The sequence below is a fragment of the Lycorma delicatula genome, chromosome 8, assembly GCF_047948215.1.
Source record: "Lycorma delicatula isolate Av1 chromosome 8, ASM4794821v1, whole genome shotgun sequence".
NCBI classification, from domain to species: Eukaryota; Metazoa; Arthropoda; class Insecta; order Hemiptera; family Fulgoridae; genus Lycorma; species Lycorma delicatula.
Window position 1 is genome coordinate 61033029 of NC_134462.1, and position 26156 is coordinate 61059184.

General features: G+C 28.1%; 1 protein-coding gene across 4 annotated transcripts in view; it reads left to right on the forward strand.

Annotated features, from left to right (window-relative positions):
• The window catches only part of LOC142328961 (uncharacterized), an 81760-nt gene that overhangs the window by 14634 nt on the left and 40970 nt on the right, over window positions 1-26156 (forward strand). For all 4 annotated transcript variants that reach the window (XM_075373177.1, XM_075373174.1, XM_075373176.1 and 1 more), the window contains exons 3-4: window positions 6152-7225; window positions 10194-10308. In XM_075373177.1, coding sequence (XP_075229292.1) covers window positions 6152-7225; window positions 10194-10308 — 1189 coding nt within the window. The remainder of the gene's footprint in view (window positions 1-6151; window positions 7226-10193; window positions 10309-26156) is intronic.

Below are 26156 nucleotides of genomic sequence, written 5' to 3' on the forward strand. Positions count from 1 at the left end.
TAAGTTAAGTTTGATTTGAAACTCATTAAAAATTATTTTTTTTATTTCTGTTATTAACATTTTAATTTCTTAATTTTGAAATGAATGATATGAATCCAGTAATTAAAAAAAAAATATTTATAGTATAATTCTGTTGATATATATATATAATTTTTTTATTATTAGCTTTAAGGTCATATAATCTGACTTTGATAGACATTACTGATTTTGATGTTCTGCAGAACATTTTTTTTTATTCATTTATTTATTATTTTAATAAAAATTATTATAGTAGTTTGAAAAGATTAAGAATTAATTGCCTCATTTGTTTCATAACAATGCTATCAGTTGTTTCTCTCTTCTGCATGCCTTCACTGTGTGTTTTACTTAGTAGCCTCCTACATATTTGTATCATGGCATCAGTCAATATTTTTCATGACATTTGACATTTACCTTCTTTTTAATTTATTTATAAATTTATTGTAGCAGTCTGTTATAAAAATAAAAAATAGATTCTGAAGTTCTTTTGGAATTATTTATTATAATGGCACCATCTGTAATTTCTTACATTTTATTTTTTTATTTATTTATTTTTTTTTTTTAATAAAATTAGTTGTTTCCTTTTAGTGTTCACATATTAATCACCGAGAAGTAGATTTCTTTTATTGTGAACAATGATTTCATCAAATGAGTTGTTGCCAGTAAGGTGCTGATACATATACTAAGCAATTTAACTTTCTATATGCTGACAAGTTAGAGTTTCTTTTTTATATAGGCACGCTATGAATCAGAATGTATAGTCATTTTTGGTTAGTATTTTCTGTGATTTAATTAAATTGGGAAATAACCGATCGGCACTTACACCAGGAAATACTCATCTTTTGTGTGGCATGTTCCTACCAAAATTCCACTGCTGGGATCACATCCATCTAGCATGGCTTTTCCACCACCATAAAACTAAAAACATGAGTAAGTGAAATGTATAGTTATTACAAATGACAAGTTTTAATTAGAGAACAGATTGTCACATACACATCCACTTTACTATTATTGATCGTTCATACCCAAGTAATTACTTTCAGTCTACAAACTATAATCACTTGACCAGTTTATTCTATTTACATAATTTGTTGTCCACCTCTTAACAATTCTGTAATATGGCGATTTGCCATCTTTGTGTTTGTTTACTGCATGTCAATAAAGTTTATTTATAACTCTGAAGAGTCCATACTGTAGTTAACATCATGGTTCTGTCTCACTTGATCTATATGAAGATAGAGTGTTGAGCCGATTCTGCATAGAAATTTAACATTTCCTCCAATAAAATTTAAGTTGCTAATGCCCTATATGTATAAGACTTCAAAAATTAAGGCAGTTGTTTTTCAGACTTTTTACAGGAGATAAATAAAACGATAATTTTTAAACAATTTAGTGATAAATGATTAAGCTAATTTGTTTATCAAGTTTAGTTAATAAACAAAACTTCTGTAAGTGTTTTACAAAAACCATAGAATTTCATTAGGGACCACCTAAGTTCCAGAGTTACTGTTTGGTGTAAGATTTGTTCCTTTGGAATCCCTAAACCTTATATTTATAAAGTTCAATAGAGAAAGGACTCCAAGTGCCACTGAAGTGCTTTACATTCACGTGTTAGGTGTCTTTAGTTTCTGAATTTGCTCATCTTTAGAAGTACATTTTTTTAACAAGATGGAGCTATAAAAGCTGCAACAAATGAATTTCCAAGATTATTTACAGAATTTTTCTTAGTTGGGATATCTTCTACTGTGAGAAAATTTGTGGATAGCTGATCTTGCAGTAGTTTTTCTCTGGAGTATTTGTAAATTCAAGTATTCATGCACCAGCATCCCACAGAAGACAGGGGTTTAAAAATCAAGTTCAGCTAGAAGATAAATTCCTATTAAGCCTGCAAAGAGCCTTTATAGATGGCAAAAAATATTGATGAATGCAGCGAGTCACTTTAATGTGTATAAAACAGATAAATGAAGAATTTGTAGTACTTATGTGGAGGTTTAAAGGTCAGAACAGAATAGACAGGAACAAGAGAATATCCTTAAATTTATGTTAAATAACAGATGACTTAGAAGAGTGTTTAGTTTATAAAAACTCAATAGTTAATGAAAAATATTTGAAACTGTCATATGAGGTTGGATCAATAAGTACCCATGTTTGAAGACAGGTGGCATTGCTGAGGAAAGTTCGCATTATTACAATATACTACATATACCAAACAATGCCATACAAAATTTCAGACTGATACATAAGTTAGTTTTTATTTGACAGCCATTGATACAATGTAAAATGAACAATATCAATCCATTATTCACTTTTTATATTTGGATGGAAAAACAAGCAAAGAAATAAAAGGCGAAGTAAGATTCTATCTATAGAGACTTTTCACCATCTGTGACAACAGTGAGATATTGGTTTAACAAATTTAAACATGGCCATATATCTGTTTTTGATGAGGAGCACCCAGGTCACCCAGCAGATGTGGTCTGAGGATAACTAAAAAGATCCATGACATGATTCTTGCTGATCGCCGAATGAAATGTGCGTGAAGTAGCAGAAGCCGTAGGTGTGTCACAGACAAGGCAATAAACATTTTACATGACAGGTTAAAGATGAAAAAGCTGTCGGCCTGATGGGTGCTGCGATTGTTCACTTTGAACAAGTGGAATCTTCTGTCAACTTCGAAGCAGTGTTTGGACCGTTGATGAAACCTGGATCCATTAATAGACCAAACAGCAATCAAAACAATGGGTTTTTCCAGGAAATTCTGCTCCAAAGAAGGGTAAGATGGTCCTGTCAGCCGTAAAGGCTGACATGGCTACAATTTTTTGGGATGTAAAGGGAATAATCCTCGTAGACTTTCTGGTAAAGGAAGCACAGTCATGGGGCAGTTGTTCAGTGAATTACTGGATCAATTCAACAAGAAATTGAAACAGACAAAGCCCCATTTGACAAAAAACAGTGCTGTTTCATCACGACAATGCATCAACTCACTCTTCCACAATCGTCAAATTGCATGAATTGCTATCTAATCCTTTGTACTCACCCAACCTGGTTCTCTGCAACTTCTTTCTTTTCCCAACATGAAATCATGGCTCGTGAAAAAAAGATTTGGCTCAAATGAAGAGGTCATAGTTGAGGTAGAAGTGTAAAAAAAATGGCAGGGATGTTGGGAAAAGTATATCCTCCTAAAAGGAGATTATGTTGAAAAATAAAAAAAAAAATTTCTGAAAAACTTGCATTTTCACTCCTAACATGGGTGGATATTGATCCACCCTCCTACACTCTGTTGTTATCATAGCTAAAACTTTTTTTTTGGACACGTATCGTATCCATCCATGTAATTTTATTATATTTTTTTATTAATTTCATAACTTCATTTCTTTTTATGTTGATAAAAACATTACTAAACTGCATTTGTCATGATAAGGTTTTTGCTTTTTGCATTCATCTATCAGTTTTTGTATATTTCTGTTTTTCCATGATTCTTACCTACTTTTACTTTTCTTAACATCTCTCCTCCCTTAATTATTTCCTTTTTAATTTTACCTACTTATTTCGACTGAATATTTTGTTGTAGTAACTTCTACATCTAAATCTACGGTTTGTTCAGCTCTTAATACATATTGATTTCTTATAGTTCAACTTAATGTTATCATTACTAAACTGTGGTCATAGTAAATAATTAACTCTTGGGTTCATTTTGTAGTCCATAATTTTTTTATGAAATTTCTGCCTAACCATCTATATCATATATTTCTTTATCTCCTAAAGTTTATTCATTATTCATTGTTTTAAATTTATTTTATATATTTCTTTTTTAATTATTATTATTTACTTGGACTTTGGCAGTATAAGTAATCTGCGTTATATCTAGTGTTTTTAACCATTATTTTTAGGCATTAGTAGTCTATGCTATGCCATATATTTCTTTATCTCCTAATCTCACCCGGATCTACCTTCTTCTTTATGATTATTAACATGTGTCCATAATCACTAGTTTATATTTAGTGCAAAATTCTAAAAGCATTGTTCCTCTTTCATTTTTTAGACATAATCTGCAGCTACTTTTTTTCTTGTGTCTCTCAGCACAGCATTCCAGTCTTCCATTTTTGTTAAATTGTCATTTCCTTTTACATATTTGATTAATTTATACCTTCTACCTCTTCATTCTGCTGAAGAATTCAGCATATAAAACTGGCATTGTTAAGGAGGTTAAATACATTTCTGCTAGTATTTTGTAATAGGTTAAACACATTAAATTCAGGTTAAATCTGTCATAAGTAAATAATTATTTTGCCTTGTTATATATAATAAAATACCCTTGCCCTCTTTCCTTATTAGTTATTACATCTAATTTTTTTTCTGTTCACCTTCAATTATATAAATACAGGAGTAAAAATGTAATCTTTATAATAAACTAAAGTACATTTAATTTTGTAAAATAATAATTGTTCAGTCTATCTTTAAAAATTATCTTTTTGAAGTTAACCTCAAAATTTATTATTAGTAATATAATAATATTTATTTACTTTATTTTATGTGGCACTGACCATAAATTAGTAATATATATTTTTTTTAATTTTATGTAGGTTTTTTATTTTTCATTTTCTTGGTCCTTGGTAATATATGCATAATATTCAATATTTGCTAGTTTACTTTTCATAGTGAAATACTAATTATTAATAGATTGTTTATTTTGGATAAATTTCTTAAATTTAAATATATGATGTATTTATTGCGTATAGTAAGCTTATCATTTGAATGATTGCCAAAAATATTTATATCTGTGCACAAACATCATTTTTATAATATATCTTAAATGCAATTTATTTTTTTTATTTTTAGAATGAGCACTGTACTTTATTTTTATTCAAGTACAATTAGTATTTACTATTTTTTTTTTGTGCCTGTTTACTTATTGAAAAGTTTATGAATATATCAGTTTTTCTTACCAAATTTTATGAAAGTTGTTCAATACATAAACACTTTATATAAAATTTGAATGTTAGAACATATTTCTCTATTTTTAATGTTATAATTTAATTACAGTTAGAAGTTTAATGAACAGGTGTTATAATGAATAGGAATTGATGAAACAGTAAAACAAATTTTGTATTGGATAGACCTACTGTATTTGCATTTTATTTTTGTGATTAAGAGGCCTAGCTTTTCCTGAAGTGCTGTCATTCATTATGACTGAATTTCAAATTTATTTTCAACCACTGAAATTAAACATACTTACCAGTTGGTCATCTTGTTACAATTAGCACTCGCCAGATGTGCAGGCTTTCACATCCACTGGAAAAATCTTGTTTTGGTCAATGAATCTCCTAAATTGGAGAAGTGATTAGGAATAAAATAAAGATTAGAAAGTAGTGAGAAAGAGTTATAAAAAAAAATTATTTATTGCAATATGAGTTAAATAATGCAATGTATCTATGTTACAATTATGAAACTATTTCGGTTACTGTGTATATGCAGTTTGGTGAGAGTGATTTAGCCTTTGAACCGCTCCAGTGGCTTTTGTCTCATATTTACTGGATGAGGTGCTTATCAGGTAATGTTGGGCCTCACTCCTTCTAATGTGCACTTAACTGCTTCAAATTTCAAATTAAAATTAAAATTAAATTTTTGAACACAACTGAACACCAAAATAACATTTTCTTTAATACTTTAAAGTTTTCAGCCTCTCCTAATAGAAAAGTGGAAAGTGCCTTTTTATTATAGAGAAAAAGAGGATGAAGTTCCTTTGCTTAAAAAATTAACAAAATTAAACCTTTTATTTTAGAATTCATGTTATAAAAAATGGTTTCTTTTAATGAAGAGATCTTTTGTACACCTCTAATTTTTAATCCATTACTGCAAATAATATATTTATAATTGAATTCCAGTGATCAACTTACAGTGTTAACATGGTGATTCAGATTCAAATAAAAGTAGTTTTACCTAACCCAGTAGTTACTTCAAACCAGATTGCTCATCTTGTGCTAAGAACCATAAGTTGAATTTTTTAAAGAAACTGCGTACTTTTATTGTTTTGATACTGCAACTATTTTAAATGATTTGTTATCAGATTATTTATTTAAATTCATTATGCTTTTGATTTTTATGTATTTATTTATATGTATATTTTTTTTAGGTAAAAAAGTGGCAAGCATCATTACCAACGATTAGCCTTATAGGATCACAGAGTAGTTCTAGTTTTGGGAGTTTAGATAATATTGAAATAAAACCTCATTTTTCATCACTACAAGGAAAATTCAATGATGAATTATTTGATAGTACTGAACAGGTTGACGATATAAATAATAAACACAAATTAAAAAGAAGTAAATTAAATGTTGATAAAAGTTATTTAATCTCAAGAAGTGATCAAGATCTATCGAATAAAAATAATCCTAAAGTATATTCAGAGTTTTATGAAAAAAGATTTTCCAAAAATAGTATACAAAATAAAAAAACTGAATCTACCAGACAAGTTAAAAATACTAAGAGACTAAAACATAATTTAAAACGAAGTAATGCTGTTGAAGATGTGATATCTAGTGATGAATGTTTATCTAACAATGAAAATTTAATGCGATGTTCAGTATCTTTGGTCAATAATGAGAAACTCTTATCTGTTGCTGATCAAGGTTCTAGTATTACTTCATCCATATTATCTCTTCCCAAAGACAAAGAGTTAACTAAATATAATGGTGATGGCAATAAGAAACAGAAATTAAGTAAAACTGTAAATACCAAAGCTATTGAAAAATTATCAATATCTCAACAAAGTAATAAAGAAATATCAAATAGAAGTGGATCAGTAAGTGTTCAGTTCAGTGAAGATCCTTTGTCACAGGTTGATAATTCTAAAAATGAAACCGATCATGTGATACACGAATCTCAAATCAATAAAGATGTGAGTAGTTGCAATAATAACAGAAAAAGAGTTTGTTTTTCAGCTGTAAATGGAAATACAGAAGCACAAAAACCCATTCAAAAGTATGCTTGGGATAGTCCAAAGCATATTAATACATTATGTGATTCTGATATTAAAAGTAAACCTTTTATTAATATACAAAGTGTAATTAATAATCGACGTACTGAAAAATTAAAAAGTTACACCGAAATTTTAAGTAATATTAATAATAATAATAATAAAGAAAGCATTGATATTGGATTACAAGTGACTAATGAAATTCCCGTTGATATTAAGAAAGATAGTAAGGTATGTAACAATTTTTTTATTTACCACTATTATTTTTTTCCTAAATGTTTGAAGATAAATTATGCAATAATTCTAGGGATCATACATTAAATTACTACATTTCGCAAATATTTTATGATTTTTCTGAAATCCAGGTGCAGGATCGAGAATAGGGTGTAACTTTTTTTGAACTGAGTTCTTGTCCCTTGGCACCTCTGTCTGTTGTTCCTATGAATGTGCCTAATACTTGTATAACTTTAGACTAATAGGCCAGAAGGTAGTTTTTGTGTACATTGTGACAAAAGGATGCCAGTTAGGAGATGGTATGAAGGAACTATTAGCACAAATCAATCAAGTTTGTCAATGAACTTTCTATGCCTACAGAATCCTTATGTACATTTAGTGTTTAGTAGTATTTAATGAAGAAATCATTGTTATGTTGTAAGTTAGGGTGTTAGGCTTGAAAGTGTGAGCTGTAATGTGTTATGTTTGGAGTGCACTCTGTGGGGATGTGAAACATATTTGCTAAGAAAAAACAAAAATGAAAGTCTGAAGGCAAAATTGGAGAAGAATTGGATAGGTAAAGAAAAATATTAAAAAGTTACAATTAGAAGACTGCATGATAATAGAAGTTTAATTAAAAACATTTCAAAAAAAGAAAACTAATTTGCTGGAAAGTATCATGAAAACAGAGATTGGTTAATATAGTGCTAGGATCAGTAGAAGGTGCATAAAAAAGGAGCCTGTTAAAAAGGTGAAAAATTATTAAAAATCTAAAAGGAAATTGGAAAGAAACAGGAACTCAAAAGTTCAGCTGGAGATAGAAGAGAATGGAGACAAACAGGTGCAAGGACCTGCCTCTTGGTAGATTAACAATATAATGATTGAACTTTTAATATAAAATTTCTGTAGGAGAAATACCAGTGTCATAAAATATAGAAATAGATGTAGAAATCCTCAGCTTATTGCGTTTGTGGTTGGTGTTTGGTAAGAAAAAATGTAATCGTTCTGAAAAATCAAATTCCAATATATTAGAGGTATGAAAAAGAATTACTTAAATTTAGAAAAGAGAAAAAAAGCTCTGTTACATTTAAAGTATGAATAATTTTTTGTATGTATTTTTTTAGTTTTTTTTATTAGTCAGTAAAAATGCCCTCAGTGTTGTTTAATCTTGGTGTTCCCTCATTGTAGATGTAGAAATATCAGGTTATAAGGATTCAGTTTACAGTCTTTTTTTGGCCCCATATCTGTAATAATGACCAGTTTATGGTTTTTGGGGTAATACATATAATTTATTTAAACAAAATACTGTTTACTGCCATATTAGTTTTTACTTACCTAACTCTGGAGACTGTTACATTTTAGACACTTTTGTTTGTATGTGTGTAGTTTAATCACCTTCCCAATTATAATGAAATAAGTATCAAAGTAATCATCTCAGTATATGGATTACAATTTAAATGGAAACTTGAAGGTACAAGAAAAAATGATGATTATACTAATACTGTAATTGTAGTGGCAATGGTGAATTTAGTTAATTCTTTCCATCCCAAAAAAAAAATTGAAATTTTTTAAAATCTATCAAGAGAGTTATCAGTTAACTGTTTGAGAAGTTCATTTTTAAGATACATAAATTTTAGGGTAACATAAAAATAATTGAACAGGTAGAAGGATTATAATTCTTATCCAAGAAATTTATTGATACAATTCAGTTTAAAAGAACACAAAATTTAATTGAAAATTCTTCAAAAAGAATTTTGAGATTGGTATTTAAAAAATAAAACTGTTGAAAATAAGATCTTTTTCATGAATTAAAAAGTTATAAAATATATGGTATAAGAGAAAATTAATGTTATAAAATTTGTTAAAAATTTCACTTATGATGATTAAGGTTATCAAAATTGTGGTGGGAGTCCAGTAAGGGACTCACCTGTTGTATGTTCATATGTGTATATACTTACACTTATGATCCTAATTTTTTATATATATATATATATATATATATATAATTTTTCTAAAATCGATCCGTTTGGAAATCATATTCCTCTGCACTATACAAACTATATTAACATCCTGATTTGCAAAATTCAAGCATTATTTAAATAATTATAGTGATGTTGAACATTGTCCATTTCTAGTCTAGAGAATCCTACTATCATGTACAGGTGTTTCTTCCTGTTCTTTTGTAATACAAACTTTATTTACTTCAATAAATATATTGAAGTAATTTACTAATGATTGCAATGTGAAGTTTAAATGAGATTTTTCTTTTTTTAATATCCTTCTTGTTGAAAATTATATGATTAATTATTGTAATTATTACTTATCACAAATCATAATTTATTTATTGTGAAATAGCATTTTATTATCTAGTATTATGTTGCATCTTGGTGTCAAAATACTTTGAAAAATTATTACCTTGTGTTCAGAAAGACGCCAATGTATTTATAAAATATTTTAAACTCACCTGTACGATAGTAATTTTTTAAATTAATTTTCTGTTTTGTCATTTGTTCGTTTTCCTTTTATTGTTAGTTCTATTAACTCATAAAATATTAGCTCTGCGAGCAACTTTCACATAGACAATGGGTATTTTCTACTTTTAGTTCTAAGTTAATTTAATTAACTTGATCTTAAAGATTACTTATTATGTCTTCATTACCTATGTGTTATTTCTAATTGGTCGACAATGATTGCAATGGTCAGGAAAAGAGTTTTTCTTTGGCAACCTCATTTTGTTCATGCTACGAACCAATTAAAGAATTTTTTATAGACATCTGTTTTTTGAAAGCATTTGTTAGAAAAGTGTTCTCATAAACAGATGTTGACTGTTGTCTCAAAGCCCCTCGCTTTATGAGTTCTTGTTATATAATTTTATTAGTAAATATTATTTTATAGACTCAGTCATTCTTAAAAGTTATAAGTCGAGAAAAACCTATACCTTTATTCATTTAATGTACATTTACAATTTGTTGTGTTTTACTTATAGCAAATATCATCATCTACATACCATGAAAACTTGGAAGAATTTGATCAATATATAAAACATGCGATTAGGGAGGTGAAAAAAATACATAATATTTTAGAAGGGTTGCAGACATCAGGTAAAAAGCAAAGCTAGAATTAATTAGTATAATTTAAAAGGTTTATAGTTATTAAACAATAACTATTTTGTTTGTTTATGTTTTTTATGTCAATATATTAAATTTCTCATTATTTATTATAGAAATATTTTCAAGTATTTGTTACCTATCATTCAAGTTATAAATTTTTGTTGTTATTGTTTGATATTTTTGTACTTTAAATGTAGGTAATAATAATACCAATAATAATAATGCTCTCTATCATAAATGTTGATCTATGTTGAAAATATTCATATGTGTATATATTTACACTTATGATCCTAATTTTTTATGTAATTTATACGTACATCTATTTATATAACATTATTTCTTTTTGTAAGAAGAAACAGATCTTGATTTGTGTGTTTATGTGTGTGTGTGTGTGTGTGTGTGTAATTTGCATGCCTTTATTTATAAATTATATATATATATAATTTTTCTAAAATTGATCCTTTCGGGAATTATATTCCTCTACACTATACAAACTATATTAATCCAATCAACCCAAGTACAGAATTAAAAAAATAAAATAAATAGTATGACACCTACCTTATTCCATAATTCTAGCAAGAACGCTTTCGTGAGAATCTTCCATCATCAGTTGCTCTATAATTGTACAAATCTTTCATTGCAAATTACACATTAAAATTAAAATTGAGATTTAAAGTTGTTAAAAGATTCTTTTCCAATTAAATCAAAACAGAAATAAAACTAGAAATAAACAGAAATAAAACTATAAAACAGAAAGAAAACTTTTTTATTTAAAATTTTTTAAATTGTAAATTAAAAATATGAAGTCATTAATAAAAAAATTAAATTAAAAATCAAAATTAAAATTAATAAAAATAAAATAGCTAGCCAAATTTATGGACAGTCACATAACTTTGGCTAGCTAGTCTGCATGGATATTTATTTTTTTTTATTATTAATTTTAATTTTGACTTTTAATTTAATTTTTTTTATTAATGACTTCATATTTTGTATATATGCAATTTTTAATTTACAATTAAACAGATTTTGAATATAAAAAAAAATTTGTTTTATTTCTATTTTGATTTAATTGGAAAAGGGTCTTTTAACAATTTTAAATCTCAATTTTAATTTTAATGTGCAATTTGCAATGAAAAATTAGAAAAATTATAGAGCAACTGATGACGCAAGGTACTCATGAAAGCACTCTTGCTTGGATTGTGGAATAAGGTAGGTGTCATCCTATTTTATTTTATTAATTCTGTACTTGGGTTGTTGATTGGATTAATATAATTATATTATACTTCAATAATTTTATATATTAAGAAATAAATTAAATTTATAATTTTATACAATTTGCTATTTATCAAGTTGAAATATTTACATGTATATATAATAAAAGTATGGGGTATAAAAAATTAATTTAATATAAAGTTTAGGACTAATGAATTTGTTGTACTTTCATTGTACTTTTTGTTTTTTTTATTATAATTATTTTCATTCAGGTTGTTAAGAGTGTATAAATAAAAGAAAATTTGTTTAAAACTCATTTATTTATTACTTCTTTTGGTTCTTTCATTATTAATGTGGTGAATTTTATGTACGTTTTTTCCTCTCCAGTAATAGTTGTAGTTATAGCAAAGTTAACCATAATGCATTATCAAATTAAGATCTGTTAAACACATTATGTTCTCAAAATGACGTATTTATTCTTTCACTTCATATTATTGTTGGATATGGAAGTTAATTTTACTTTTTATTATGTTGTGTTTATTATTCATAATTTTGGTATGTTTATGTAATTTATTACAATTTTGTATTGTTGTTGTTGCACTATTTGATGTGCACTATCAAATTACTTTAGATATAACATTATATGCATTATATTTTTAATTATTTCATTGCTAACCCAAAAGTGATTATTGTTGGTGTAAAAATATTTATTCTGTATTATAGTATTTTATTGTATGAAAACTGAAGTAGTATTTCATCTTGATTGTGTTTTTTTCTCTTACTATTTTAATTATAACTAAAGTGAACATTTCAGTTAAATTTTGGTTTGATTGTTTTTATAAAGTTTTATATTTTGTTTAAAAGTTGCTATTGAATGCAGTGTTTTAAAAAATTGTTCATATAATATTTATTTTGTTGAAACATGTCATTCACGTTTATGTACATCTATTTTCTCTTTCTTTTATAAGAATATCTAATGAAAGTAAAACAATTTAAAAAAAATTGTATGAATATTAGGTCAGGATCTTAATTAAGGGAGTAAATTTTTGTGATTTGTGTTTTAAGATAATTTTTAAGTTTATTTCCCTTTTGTCAAATTGTTCGGTATATATGTTAATTATCTTATCTTAGGGTTGGTGTTGGAGGTAATTAACTTATGTAATTTAGAATTAAGGATGAGAATAGAAGACATTTTATTTTGGTAGGTTTGAAATCATACGAGGGGCACTCAAAAAGTTATCTATCTACCTTAGAAAGAGCGGTGATATAGAGATAGTGTCATTTTTATTTTTCTACATAAGTCACACACTTGCTCCATTTAACCTGCACAGAGATTATGCCAGAGTAAAGATTTTTATCTTGCTCCTCAAAATACCCTGAAACAGCTGCTTCCAATTCATCATCGCCATGAAAACATCTACCCTGAAGGTTTTTCTTTAGGTTTCTGAGTAGGAAAAAATCGCTGGGGGCCAGGTCCGAACTGTAGGGAGGATGAGGAAGTTTTTAAAATTCATACTTCCTCAAAGTTTGCTTTGCAACGTGTGATGGGTGGACTGAAGCACTGTCATGCAAAAGCAAGGCACCGTTGCGTTAGCTTTCCCTTCTGTTTTAAGGAAAAACAGAACAGTATCTCTGATCAGTATTTTGGTGATTTTTATTTGTTAGTATCTTCAGCCCATAGCTTCTGAAGATACTCAGCGTAGACATTACCAGTGATAGTCTGCTTGTGCTCCATGTATTCAATCAACAAAATTCCCTCACTATCCCAAAAAAATTGTGGCCATGATCTTCCCAGCCAATGGCTGGGTTTTAAATTTTTTGATTGTTAGGGATCCTTTTGTTTCCACTGTGTGGACTTGTTTGGTCTCAGGATCCCAGTAATGAACCCATGTTTCATTTTCAGTCATCGCCCTGCTGAAAAAATTCCTTAAGATTACTTTCACGCAGATGCAGCAAGTTCTTCTTATTCAACTGTGCACAACATTGCTTCTGATGTGGTGTGACGTTTCATGGGACCCATTGGGAACTGACTTTTGTCATGTGTAAATGGTCATGAAGTATTGTTGTTATGGTTCCCCTAGATACCTGACATTCTGCAGCAAGTATTGCAACCCTAACATCCCTGTCTTCCATAACCAATCTGTCCACTTTTCTGGTAAGATGTTGGATGTGGTTGCTTCCACAGGTCTTCCGCTGCGAGGATCATGGATTCCCTGCCCTACTTAAATTGTTTAGATCAGAATTTCACTTCGTATTGCGACCGTACTGCGAAGGTGCATTATCACCATACACTGTCACCATCCTAGTATGGATGTTCTTCAGACATTTCCCTTTGATTAGAAACTTTATGACTGATTGATGCTCCAGTTTCTGTAAATCCAATGCCATAGCCAGGTTACTAACTTCAGATAACTACTGCATCAACACGTGTAAAAGAAATTCAATCACAATTAGATCATAGCACACACATATTATGAACAACATATAGGTATCAAACACATCTCAATATGTAACTCACAACATGCCTAGGTAGATAACTTTTTGAGTGCCCCTCGCAGTCTGAAATTGCTTTGTCAGATTTTTTTTTATACATTTGAATTGTTTGTATATTAATACTTTTTAACAGTTACCTGTAACTCTGATTATAATATATCACTCATTTGCTTCAAAAACGACATAACTCAAAATTAATGAATTTCAGGTAACAAGTTTATAAGTTTTGAATTATAATAATTTTATAATTTTGTGAGGATTACTATATAGCACATCATATTTTTTATAATGGTATTACAGTGGGTCAGTTATTATAGCATTGTTCAGCGCCAAGGAATTTCTCTTAACCTAAATTGACTTTTATTTAGGAATAATTATGGCCTTGTACTTTTTGTGACACTGCTGCTGCAAAATTCTGTTTTAACTAAAGTGTATTTTTTCTTATGACGTTACTGTTGAGAAAAAAATTATATCCATGTTATTTTTTTTTAACTATTTAAAATGTGTCATTTTATAGATTTTCACTATCATGAGAATAATGAAGATAAAATATTTTAAAAACATAATTTTATGAACCAAACTTCATATACTGAAACGGGTTGTATCGATGACTGTTCTTTTACTAGTGTAAAATTGTTATTCTTATTTGATAAATAATAGTAACTGTATTTAAACAAATAAACTTTAATTAATACATACACATTGTTCACTGGGTTGGTCTAGTGGTGAACACATCTTCATAAATCAGCCAGTTTCGAAGTCAAGAGTTTCAACGTTCAAATCCTAGTAAAGGCAGTTACTTTTATATGGATTTGAATACTAGATTGTGGATACTGGTGTTCTTTGATGGTTGGGTTTTAATTAACCACACATCTTAGGAATGGTCAACCTGAGACTTACAAGACTATACTTCATTTACACTCGTACAATATCATCCTCATTCATCCTCTGAAGTAATACTTGACAGTGATTCCCAGAGGCTAAACAGAAAAAATGCACATAATACATAATTAATGTATTAAAAAAAACAATGTAGAAAACTTATCTATAAATACATCTGTTATTAACAGAATTAAAAATTACTTTTGAAACTAATTTTAACAATTATTTAAAACTATAATTTGGTAGTAGAGAACTGAATAAGAGACCTGTAATTAAATACATAAATACCACAATATTACATTACAGTTTTTGTTCTTAAAGTCAAGTATCAAAATATGATAAAAATGTATGAATTTTCTCAGTTCTTTTTAACTAAACCCTAAATACAGACAATAAACTACTTTCAAAATGAATAATGTTTCTCATCAACTGGGTTAAAGTAACCCGAAATGAACTTTAATTATTGCAAAAATAGTAAAAAAGTATGTATAATTGCAGTTGTTATTAACTGCAAAAAACTGTAATTTAAAGTTACTTCTTTTATCTAATTGTTAAAGATCATCGTTTTCAGTTCCCTTTAATCCAAGTTTTCTTGGGGTGGGCCTTCTACAAAATTTCTCCATGTTCCTCGATCCATGAACCATCTCTCTTTCATTACTCACACTACGTCCCCTTTCTTGCACACTTCCTCCATCACCATATTTATCCATTTACCTCCCCATATTTATTTCTACCCTTTGGTCTTCTACCTGTTTCTTCTGCATGCATCGTCATGTCATCTTGTTTGGTAATCTTTTCCTCATCAGTCATTTAATATGTTCAAGCGACCTGAGCTTTGATCTTCCAATTGCCTTGACTAGGCTTCGCAATTTCAGTTCCTTTTTAATCATACTGCTCCTTATCCTGTCCCTTCATGTTTTCCCTACCATGCTTCTCTTGGATTTAATTTCTGCTGCTTGTAGTCTACCCTCCATATTTCTACCTTCTGTCCAACCTTCTGCTATGTGATAAGAATTGGTTCAAGGTATGCTTAATGCATAACTCTCTTACATTGCAAAGGTACCTCCTTGTTCCAGACCAGACTACTTACACTCTGATAAAATCCACTTACCTTCTGTACTCTTGTACCTAATCCTTTAACCATTCTCCCTTCCTCAGAAAAAGCTGTTCCCAGATAAGTAGATTTTTACTTTTTCTATTTTTCTACCATTCCTAGTTAAGTCCATTGAATTTCCCTTCTTTCTGTCTTGCACAATCACTTTACTCTTCCCAATACTAAACTGCATACCACAATTCTACATTTTTCCACTCCACACATTTATTGCACATTCCTTGAGACTCTCCCCACATAACCAGGCCATCTGCAAATAACAAGTTGCTTGTACCTACTGCTATTTCCTTTTTAATCGAACATTAAATCTATAGTTATTATAACCAAAAGTAGAGATATCTTACTTCCTTGCCTCAATCCATTCTCTATCTTAAACCAATCTTATCTTCCAACTGTCATAACTCCCCTCGCTTATATCTTTAACCATCTGGATATCCACTTTATCCACATTTCTTTTTTCTAGCACGTGCCACTCAACTTCCCTCTGCATGCTATTATCATATGCCTTTACTATCTCCAGTAACACCATTACTAATCTCTTATAATCCCACTTCTTCTCACTTATTTTGTCTCAGTGCAAACATTGCATCCATAGTGGATCTATCATATCTAAATCCTATCTGTTACTCTTCCGGCCCCCCTCTCAATCTTCCATGTCATGCAGTTTTCCAATATCCTCTCAAACAGCTTTACCATGTGTAATACCTCTGTAATTACTACACAACATCTCGTTCCTGTTTTTAAATATGAGGATTATTATTCCCTTTTCCCAGTCTTCTGGAATCACTTTCATTTTCCATATACTTCCAAACAGTCTGTACAGCCACTATAAACCACAAATTCTTGTATCCTTTGCCATATCGGTGTTTACCGATATGGCAAATCATCAATTCCTGGTGCTTTGGCTCCTTTCATTCTTCTTAAAGCATTCTGTAGGGGATACTTTTAATTAGAGGATGCTTTAATTGTTAAAGATGTATAATAATAAACAATGTTAAATGAATAATACAGTTCTTTATGAGTAAAGTTAAGTTATTAATTATATAACGAGAAAGTTTACCTATACTTTAAAAAATTTGTTGTTCATATAAAACAAAGAAAGGCAAATTTGATAACATTTCAGACTAAAAAAAAGAAAGAATTTGTGAAACGTTTTATTTTAATTGTATTATTTATATTTAAATATAAAAAAGATCATCGTAAATCAACTTCAGTTATCAAAAAACAAATTATAAAACTTATATTTAAACACATTTCTTAACTAAATCAAAAGTGATTTTTGACTTAATTGTTAGATACATTGAACATTTGGAAATTCAATGTATTTGGAATTCCATTTCTGTGATAAGATAGGAAATTAAGTAAATCTGTTAATTAAATTTAAAAAAAATTAATTTACTGTTTTGTGTGTAGAATTTCATATGATTTAAAATACTATGTTCAGTTTTTTAACAAATTACGTTTTGAAAAAAGACCTAAAATAACTTACTGTTAGAAACAAATCTAATAGCCATTTTTAGGGTTAGCAATATATCTAAATTTATTTTTTTTAAATGTTAAAAACAACTGTATCAATTATATATACATATACGTGTGTGTGTGTGTGTAAGTGTAAGAAACTTAATGAGTACATAAGACATCAATGTGCATAAAAATTAGATAATTAAGATATCATTTTTAAACTACCGCTTTCTTCTTTGGAAGAATTAGTTTAACGAAATGTATTTTTGCTGTTTATGCAAAGTTTACCATAATTACATTAACTCCACTAATCGATTTGAAATATTATCTCAACTTAAATTTAGTATTGTGGAATATTCTAAAAATTTGATTTAATCTTCTGTCCTTCTGTTTTAACATGTATGTTTGAAATGTTAATGGTTGTTTAAGCTTTTAGCTAATAAAAAGGACATTGCAATAGGTAGTAAAAAAAAAATCATTGCAATTATTATTGAGATCTCTATTTATTTTTTCACTTAATTTGAATGGTGATATATTTTTATAGCAAATGATAAAACTAAAGTTCATTGTTTCTCACATTTTATCAATAGACATTGAAATAATAGTCCAGACCAATTAAAGTGATTTTCCAATTAAAAGTTTGGGTTTCAAAATGTTATTTTTTTGTTATATTCCTGTTTAGGATGTACATAGTTTTTTTATTTGTTTGGGTTTTTTTGTGGTTAGAAGGGAGCTTAGGAAGGTCAGCTTTACTCAACTGGCACTTCAACTATCAGGCTTATTGTTTAGGCACCAGACAAGAGTTTTCCAAGACAGTTCCCTGTTAGATACTAAGGCTGACGTTTTAGATTCCAGCATTTTCAGTAAGGCAAATCTAACAGGATCAGATGTGTATTCACAGATTCAAATACAGGGAAGAAGGGATTGAAGATAAGATAAAAGAGTTGATTGTGGAAAGACATTATAAGGTTAGATTGATGTAGTTTACTATTTTTTCCTAGATCGATTTTTCAGTCACTCCTTAGAGTTTTTCATTCATGAATATTTTGTTAAGATACTTATTCTTTTTGCACTTTGTTTTTCTCTGAAAATTGCTTTGATTTGAAATTAACCCTTTGGTGTCGCTTTTTAACCGTTGAAAATGAAATATTTCACAAATTTCTTGTTATCTTAAAATAAAGTACCTCATGAATTCAGAGATTTATATAATTTAAATATATATTTTTTACTGTTAGTAGGCTAGTCATTTTTTTTCATATTTTACGGGAAATTACATCATTTAGTTACTAATTAAAAAAAAAAATAGTTCCCTTATAAATTTGTATTTTATTTTATTTTATTGTCAGTGTTATTTTTTATTTTTCCTTTAATTTGTGAGAAGTCATTTATGTTTACATTAATACTTAGTATATAAGCAGCAGTGGCGGCTTGCATATAGGTACTGTGGAACTGCAGCACCTTCTATTACAACTTGATATTATCAATAATATTAATATAATGAGTCCTTTTTTCTTTATACTTGTACAATATATAATTCTTAAGCTTAATGTCAATAGCCATCCCCCAGTTTATGAAAAAGATACAAAAATATATGGAATTGTTTGCTTCACAGTTCCAGCAGCTTGGTGTTTGGCTGTTGTGCACATATTTTTAAGCACATTGTGCTTAAAAATCCTTGAATGTGATAAAGTGTAGAATTAGATTATTATCCTGCTTCCAGCTATTCTATTTGATTCATTTTCTTTCCGGTTCTTTTATTTTACAGAAACTTTAACCATGGCCTTGAAAAGGCCCAGAAAAAAATTTTCTGGAGCAGCATCCTCACTAATTTTAGCTGCGAGCCGCCACTGATAAACAGTATAGTTCCTATTATTTATGAAATTATTACTAGTTATTTTATTTGCACTATTACTCACAGACGTTGCTCTTAATTATAATATTGGTTTCAGCACTTAACAAGTAGTTGCTAAGTTTAGAGGCAAGCTACTGTTCATGTTAGCCAAGAAACTTATGTACTATATTACATGTGCTGAGGGTTAATTAATTTTTTGGGTATAGATTATGTGCCAGAATCTTAGATTATTTGAACCAAATAAACCAAAAACATCAAGAGAATCTCATAAGATAAATAAATAAAAGTGTATATTATTCACTTCATGACTAAAAAAAAAAAGGAGAAAAGTAAACATAATATTATATTAATAACAAAGCTGCTTAACCAAGATGAACAGATGATAAGCCTTTCTACAATTATTGAGGCTTTACTAGTCAGTAATTACATAAAATAGGGGACTATTAGCGAATTGTCTATAGTCCAGGAAGAATTAAATGTCTGAGGTTGGAATCTTATCTAGTCATTTGATTACGTACAGTAATTATAAATTTTACTAGATGTATACTTAATTATAATAACAAATATGTAATGGATGATATTGAGGTGAGTGTTATGTGATATAATATTTATTTAGTTTGGTCTCATTTTAAAATAGATTTTTTATTTTTTAAATTTTTTTCTATTCCTTATGACCAATGAAAAGCTGTGATTATTAAATTACCTTAATCTATTAAGCGTGTTTATATAATTAACAGAAACCCTTTTATAACTTAATAAATAATAGAACCAACCTATTAATAAATCTTGCCAGTAAAACACTAAAGAAATAAAATATTTTAAGTGTCTGTGAAATTAGTGATTTTTCTTTAATGGCATTGTCAATTAAAACCAGTAATATAGCTAAATGCTGATGGTGCTAAATGATTTACAAAGCTTTTTTAATGATCTATGTCCATTTACTTATTATATTCTTGAACTACCAAAAAAAAAAAGAAAATATTTCTGTAAATATGCCAGTGTGCTTCTTCCTTAAATGCAGGTGTAATGGAACTATCAAGTTGTTTAATGCTATATAAAATCTTATCAGGAAAGAGGGATTAGGAAATCTGGTTTTACCTGATAAGAACTTCAGCAGTTAGGTACGTGCAGCCATTAGATGTTATGCAACTTCTGAATTGGTCCACAATCAGGTCGCCATAAGACCATAAATGCATAAGCTGTTTAGGTCCTAACAGTTACAGCTTGAAGAACTGAAAGGGTCAGACCTGTACCCATAGAACTGTTAATAGGGGAAACGGGATGAAGGATTAGGAAAGAAGAAAGGTGAAAAAGGATTACCTATTTATTGGGTTAAATCGAAATAGTTACTATTAAATTGAACTTTTCAAAGTTTATTTAGATAATTATGTTTGGAATAAATCTCTCACCTTTTACAATCTTCCTTTATACCTTATGCAAGGTCTGTTCGGAAAATATCAGAGTTTGTGCTGTAACTGGCAAAAGAACTAATGATGACAATATCCCCTTCAAGTAGTTCCCTTTGGAAACCACGACCTTTTTCTAACAACGCACCTAATTTCAAAAGCACTCCTTGTATTCTTCTTTCGTAATAGCTAACAAACAGTTCCTTTCTCATATTACAAAATCATGATTATGGGAAAGTGTGTTCTGATGAAACACCCAGCTGCCACTTTTCCTTAAATTAGTTAGTTTGCTTTTCACTGCATCACTTAATTGCATTCGATATTCCTTCAACTTTGGCTTTCTTGGCTAATAACTTCAGGCATCTTCCACCATGAAGATTGAACTTTTATCTCAAGAATTATTACCATAAACCCATGGTTTATCCCCAGTAGTGAACCATTTTTAACATTTCGGGATGATTGTTTTGTAATTGCCCTGGCCGTCTTGATAATTGTTTTGGTTGATAATTCTAACACTCAATAAATTTTTTGATCACTGTCAGTAACAGGGATAAATTTTTCAGCCATGCAGCTCATCTTCAATTCTTGGCTGAAAATTTCTTAAACGATTGTTTTTGAAATTCCAAGGACTTGTTCAACTGTTACACTGTTAAATGATGATTTTCATTAATCAAAACTTTAATTCATTCTATATTTTCAGAAATTTTGTCATTACAGGCCTATAAAAAAAAGGGTCACTTTAAACTGAAGTACAATCATTTGTAAGTCTCTTAAACCACTCCTTAATTTGTATACCATTTATAGATTCACTGGCATACATTTTACATATTATAGCAGTGGTCTCTCAACAAGAATCTCCCAAGTTTTTGGGAAAATTTGATAAAAGAATAAAATAGGACATTACACAAAAACTGAACATTCTGAAATGTAATGTACACAAATGCTGACCGACTCAATCGATGCACCATTTGTCACTCCTACATTTAAAGTTAACAATACAAGGTCAAATATTTTCCAGACAGACCTCATATATTTGTTTAGATTAGAATATATACAATAGTTAAATGAGAATGTAGATTGTAGTATTATGTTGAGGTAAATGATTAACAAACAACAGAAATGAATGGAGAATAGCATCAAACTTAATTTATACAGTTCTAGTGCTAAATTATGTAAAATAAAAAATAATTAAGTAAAACCTTTTTTCTTTGAAACTGAGAAAATTTGAAAGTCTTTACACACTTCAAAAGTCCAGGTTGCTTTATCAGGTGCTATGAAACCATAAAATTGTAGGGATGCAGTTTATTGTCCTGTTATAATTATTAGTTCTGATTTGTAATTCTTAGAAATGTTTTGATGCTTAGAAACAATGTTTTTTATCTAAATATTTTAAAATTATGGAACACAATTTATATTCAAATTTGCCAACCCTAGTTTTACAATTATCTTGTTAATATTAAAATCTAAATCTATTTGAACTTTTGTTTTATTTGTTTTGAATTAATAATAGTAGCATTGTTTTAGTTTTCTTATTATTTTAATTTTATTAGAAAGTTTGTTGACCTTTTATTGTACGCATATGTATACATTTAATATTGTATATATGTATATGTTTATATAACAATTTCAGTGAATCATTCCATTTCTTACATTTGCAAATATTCAATTATAAATATAATATATAAACAGCAGACTTTCTGTTCCTTATATTATGTTGCTTGTAAATTATAATGTAATTTATATATGTATAAATTTCTTTTTAGTACTGTGTTTATAATATTGCCATTCGTCAATATTTATACTAGTAATAACAATTGTAAAGATGAAAGGTTATAGTTTTATTTGTCAATATGACTAATTTATTGTGTTTATTTGCTCCCCCCCACCATGTGTATATATAAATAAGGTAAGGCTCCTTTATTAAAAGATAAGTAAACAAAGTTCCTATTTTTCCTGCAGTTGATTTGTTTGAAATATTTGTCTTTAGTTCCATATAATTTTTAAAATAATTTTATACCCTATTTACAGAACATTACCACCTTTCTTCAACCTCTTAACTAAAGACCATTTCAGATTTAGATTTTTTTGTAAAATACAAGTTTAACCTCCTGAGACCTGAGTATTTTACATAGAAAGCTTTAAGACCTGTGGTATAGTATAGTATATAAAATGAGAGTATGGCTTTAGTACTAAGCTTATGAGAAAGTGTAGTATTTGAGACCTGACGTATAGTGGCCTGTACCAAACAGAAGACTGGCTAGAATCCTAAGGAATCTTTTTTTCTCAATTAATATTTTCTTTAATTTTTCACTTAAGAAAAATAAAATATCATTAACTTTCTTTTTTTTTATGCATGGTTTACTGACAATACTAGGTATAGTATACTATATGTTAGGACTCTATCCACAACTTAACACAAGTTAGTTCTGAACAATAAAAACAATATTAGTCTGTTCATTTCAAATTTTTTTTGTATCAGAAATTAAAAATTAAATCAATACAAATTATAAAAAAAATTAAACAAAAAACTAACTTTTACAATTTATTTATACTTGATACTTGATACTTTATACTTGATAAAGTTATCTAGATTTTAAAAAATAATAAAAACTTAATATTCTTATGTAAAACATAAAAATTAAACGAAAAAATGTTATAAACTGTACAATTTTATTTAAAATGTGTATATGTATGGCAGATTAAACAGTATAGATTTAAAAATTAATTTAAAAAAAATTGAAGTATAAAGTTAAAACTTGTTAATTTTGTATTATTATCTAAAATTGATGGAAAAGCATGAAGCAGTTTTATATCATTATTTAAACATAAAAATATATTATGTCATACATTTTTCATGGCGGGGTTTACTGCAGCCTGATGGTCCACATTTTTTAAATGTTTTTATTTTCAATATCTCAGGCACGTGAAGATCACTCTTATCTTTATAAACCAATGGTAATGATACAACATTTTTTCCTTTGTTTACTCTGTAATGGTAGTGTGGGATCCTGATCATCACTACAGTTATTTTCTTTAAATATTGATTTTACTCTAAGTGATAATTTGAATGAATACAATTGTTTTGTTTTTTCTTACTTGTTTTTCCATTTTATCTTCTTGATATTGTACCCAAGTATTGCTCTCAACCAAATGTGACATTATTTATATTGTCCCCTTCTTTAACCTTCTATTACACTTCTTTAACCTCTCAAGAGGTTAAACCTCTTGAGAGGTTAAAGAAGCGTAAAAGTTAATTGATACGTTGAGGCTTAGTGTGGGTTTAAACTCTACAGCTTGTCATAACAATAAATAAGTATTCAAAGTAATGAAATTGTGGAATTATGTATGTTCATGCATTTGCTATGGCAAATGCATGAACATACGTAGTATTAATGTCGCTTTATGCTAGAATTTGAAATTAATTTTTTTTATTGAGTTGAGATTACACAATCTTAAATTTATAAAATAAATTATTTATTTATATATATATATATATATATATATATATATATATTTATTTATATTAGTGTTAGGCTGATTTAAATACTATACTTATTTGTTTTTGTATATTAAAGAAGGAATCTCTTGGAATTTTTAGTCTTTTTCATTTTCTTTCCATCCTGTATCAAAACTAATATAGTTAAAAATAAAATTCTGGCTTCCTTACTTTTGTTGGCTTTCTACTAGTAAAATATTCAGAAAATGCTAATGTTTGAATATTACTATTATTTGTACTTAAATTATTTGAATTAAATACACTACAAAACAAATTTGTGTTTTAACTGGGAGCAAGTATTTCCAGTTATATCCTTCTCACAATGAGTGTATTTTTGGCATAAATGCACAAATTTTAAAGGGAAATTTTAATAAATGTGATGTTCTTAACTCAAATACTATTTTTTAATGCATATCAGTAGCAGTTACAAAATCTTTATATATTTGGAGGATCAGATTACGATAAAAATTAAAAAATTGTTGCCCATCTTTTGAGTAACATCAAATACAATCTCTCTGAATTACCGCTACAAATAATTTATTAATTGTTACAAAATTAGATAAATTTAAAACTTAAAGTACATATGTATGCCTGTGATTTTTATCCTGTACCAATAAACAATGTCATTTTCTAGAATGATTTTTTTATTGTAGAATTATGTTTCATATTTTTTATTTGATATTTAAATAATTCTACAAAAGTAAAACAATCATTAAAACTATTCTAATTTCTTACTACACGTTTTTGTATATAAATTTTTACAAATTTGATTAATTTTTTAATGCATTGCACATTTTTTGTGATTTGAAAATATTAGTAAAATTTGTCTGAAGTTTATATTAATTATATTGTGTTCTAAGTTTTCTATAATTATATAAATTGTTATTAATTCAGTTAATTCAAAGTATGGTCAATTCAGTGTATACTGTTATTACAGTTAATTTTATTAGTTGTAATTTTTTTTAACTCTACTTTATTTCAGACTTCTGTATGAAGGATATCAAACATTTTCAAGATATTTTAATTGGTGTGCAAAGTAAGCAACAGTTTCACGTGTGTACATGAAACATGTTCAATTTGTGTACAATTTATACATCTTGGAATAGAAAGAACATATTATTTTTTTATTTTGTATTTATCTGTGGCAGAGTGGTCGTGCCTTGGCCTTTCATCTTGAGATTCCAGTCAGGCATGGCATTTTTCTCATGCTACAAAATTCATTTATAATTTATCTAGTAACTGTAAGAGGGCGTAATCCTGTTATGAAACTAATAATTAATTATATTTAATGTCAGTACACTTGGCAGTCTAATTCTCTTGTCTTGAACTACATTATTTTAAACTTCTTTTGTCAATCTTTTCAGGAATATTAATGTAATTAGTAATTAACTCTTTTTTTTCCATTGTACAAATTTAATTGTTATTTGTTTAATATATGCTCTTACAAAAGGTAAATAGCCACCATATAAAGTAAAGTATATCTTCAAAACAGTCCTTAAGTTATAGGCAACTGACAAGACTCTAAACTTAGTATTTTGATGCTTCATTTTTATGACAGTTGTTTTACCATTCCTTTGTTTATAGATATTCTTCAAAAAAAAAAAAATTGCTTCATTAAAACATTTAGCATCTGTACAATTATAATAATACACATGTGTTATGCTACATGAACAGAAGCTGTTATTGTTTGTTTTTTTTTTCAGTTTCTTTGTATAGTTCAAAGAATTTTATATTTACCTTTAAAATAAACATAAAAAAACACAGCTGTTATGTATTACATTAAGTGCAGTGACCTCTCATAACTAACTTGGATGATACTTAATTGTGTTTGGATAATCAAAAAACCATTTAATGGAATGATCAGTCCTCTATAAACTTTGAGGCCAAGGAGATAGATTATATTTGTGATATAAACCTTATATTAAC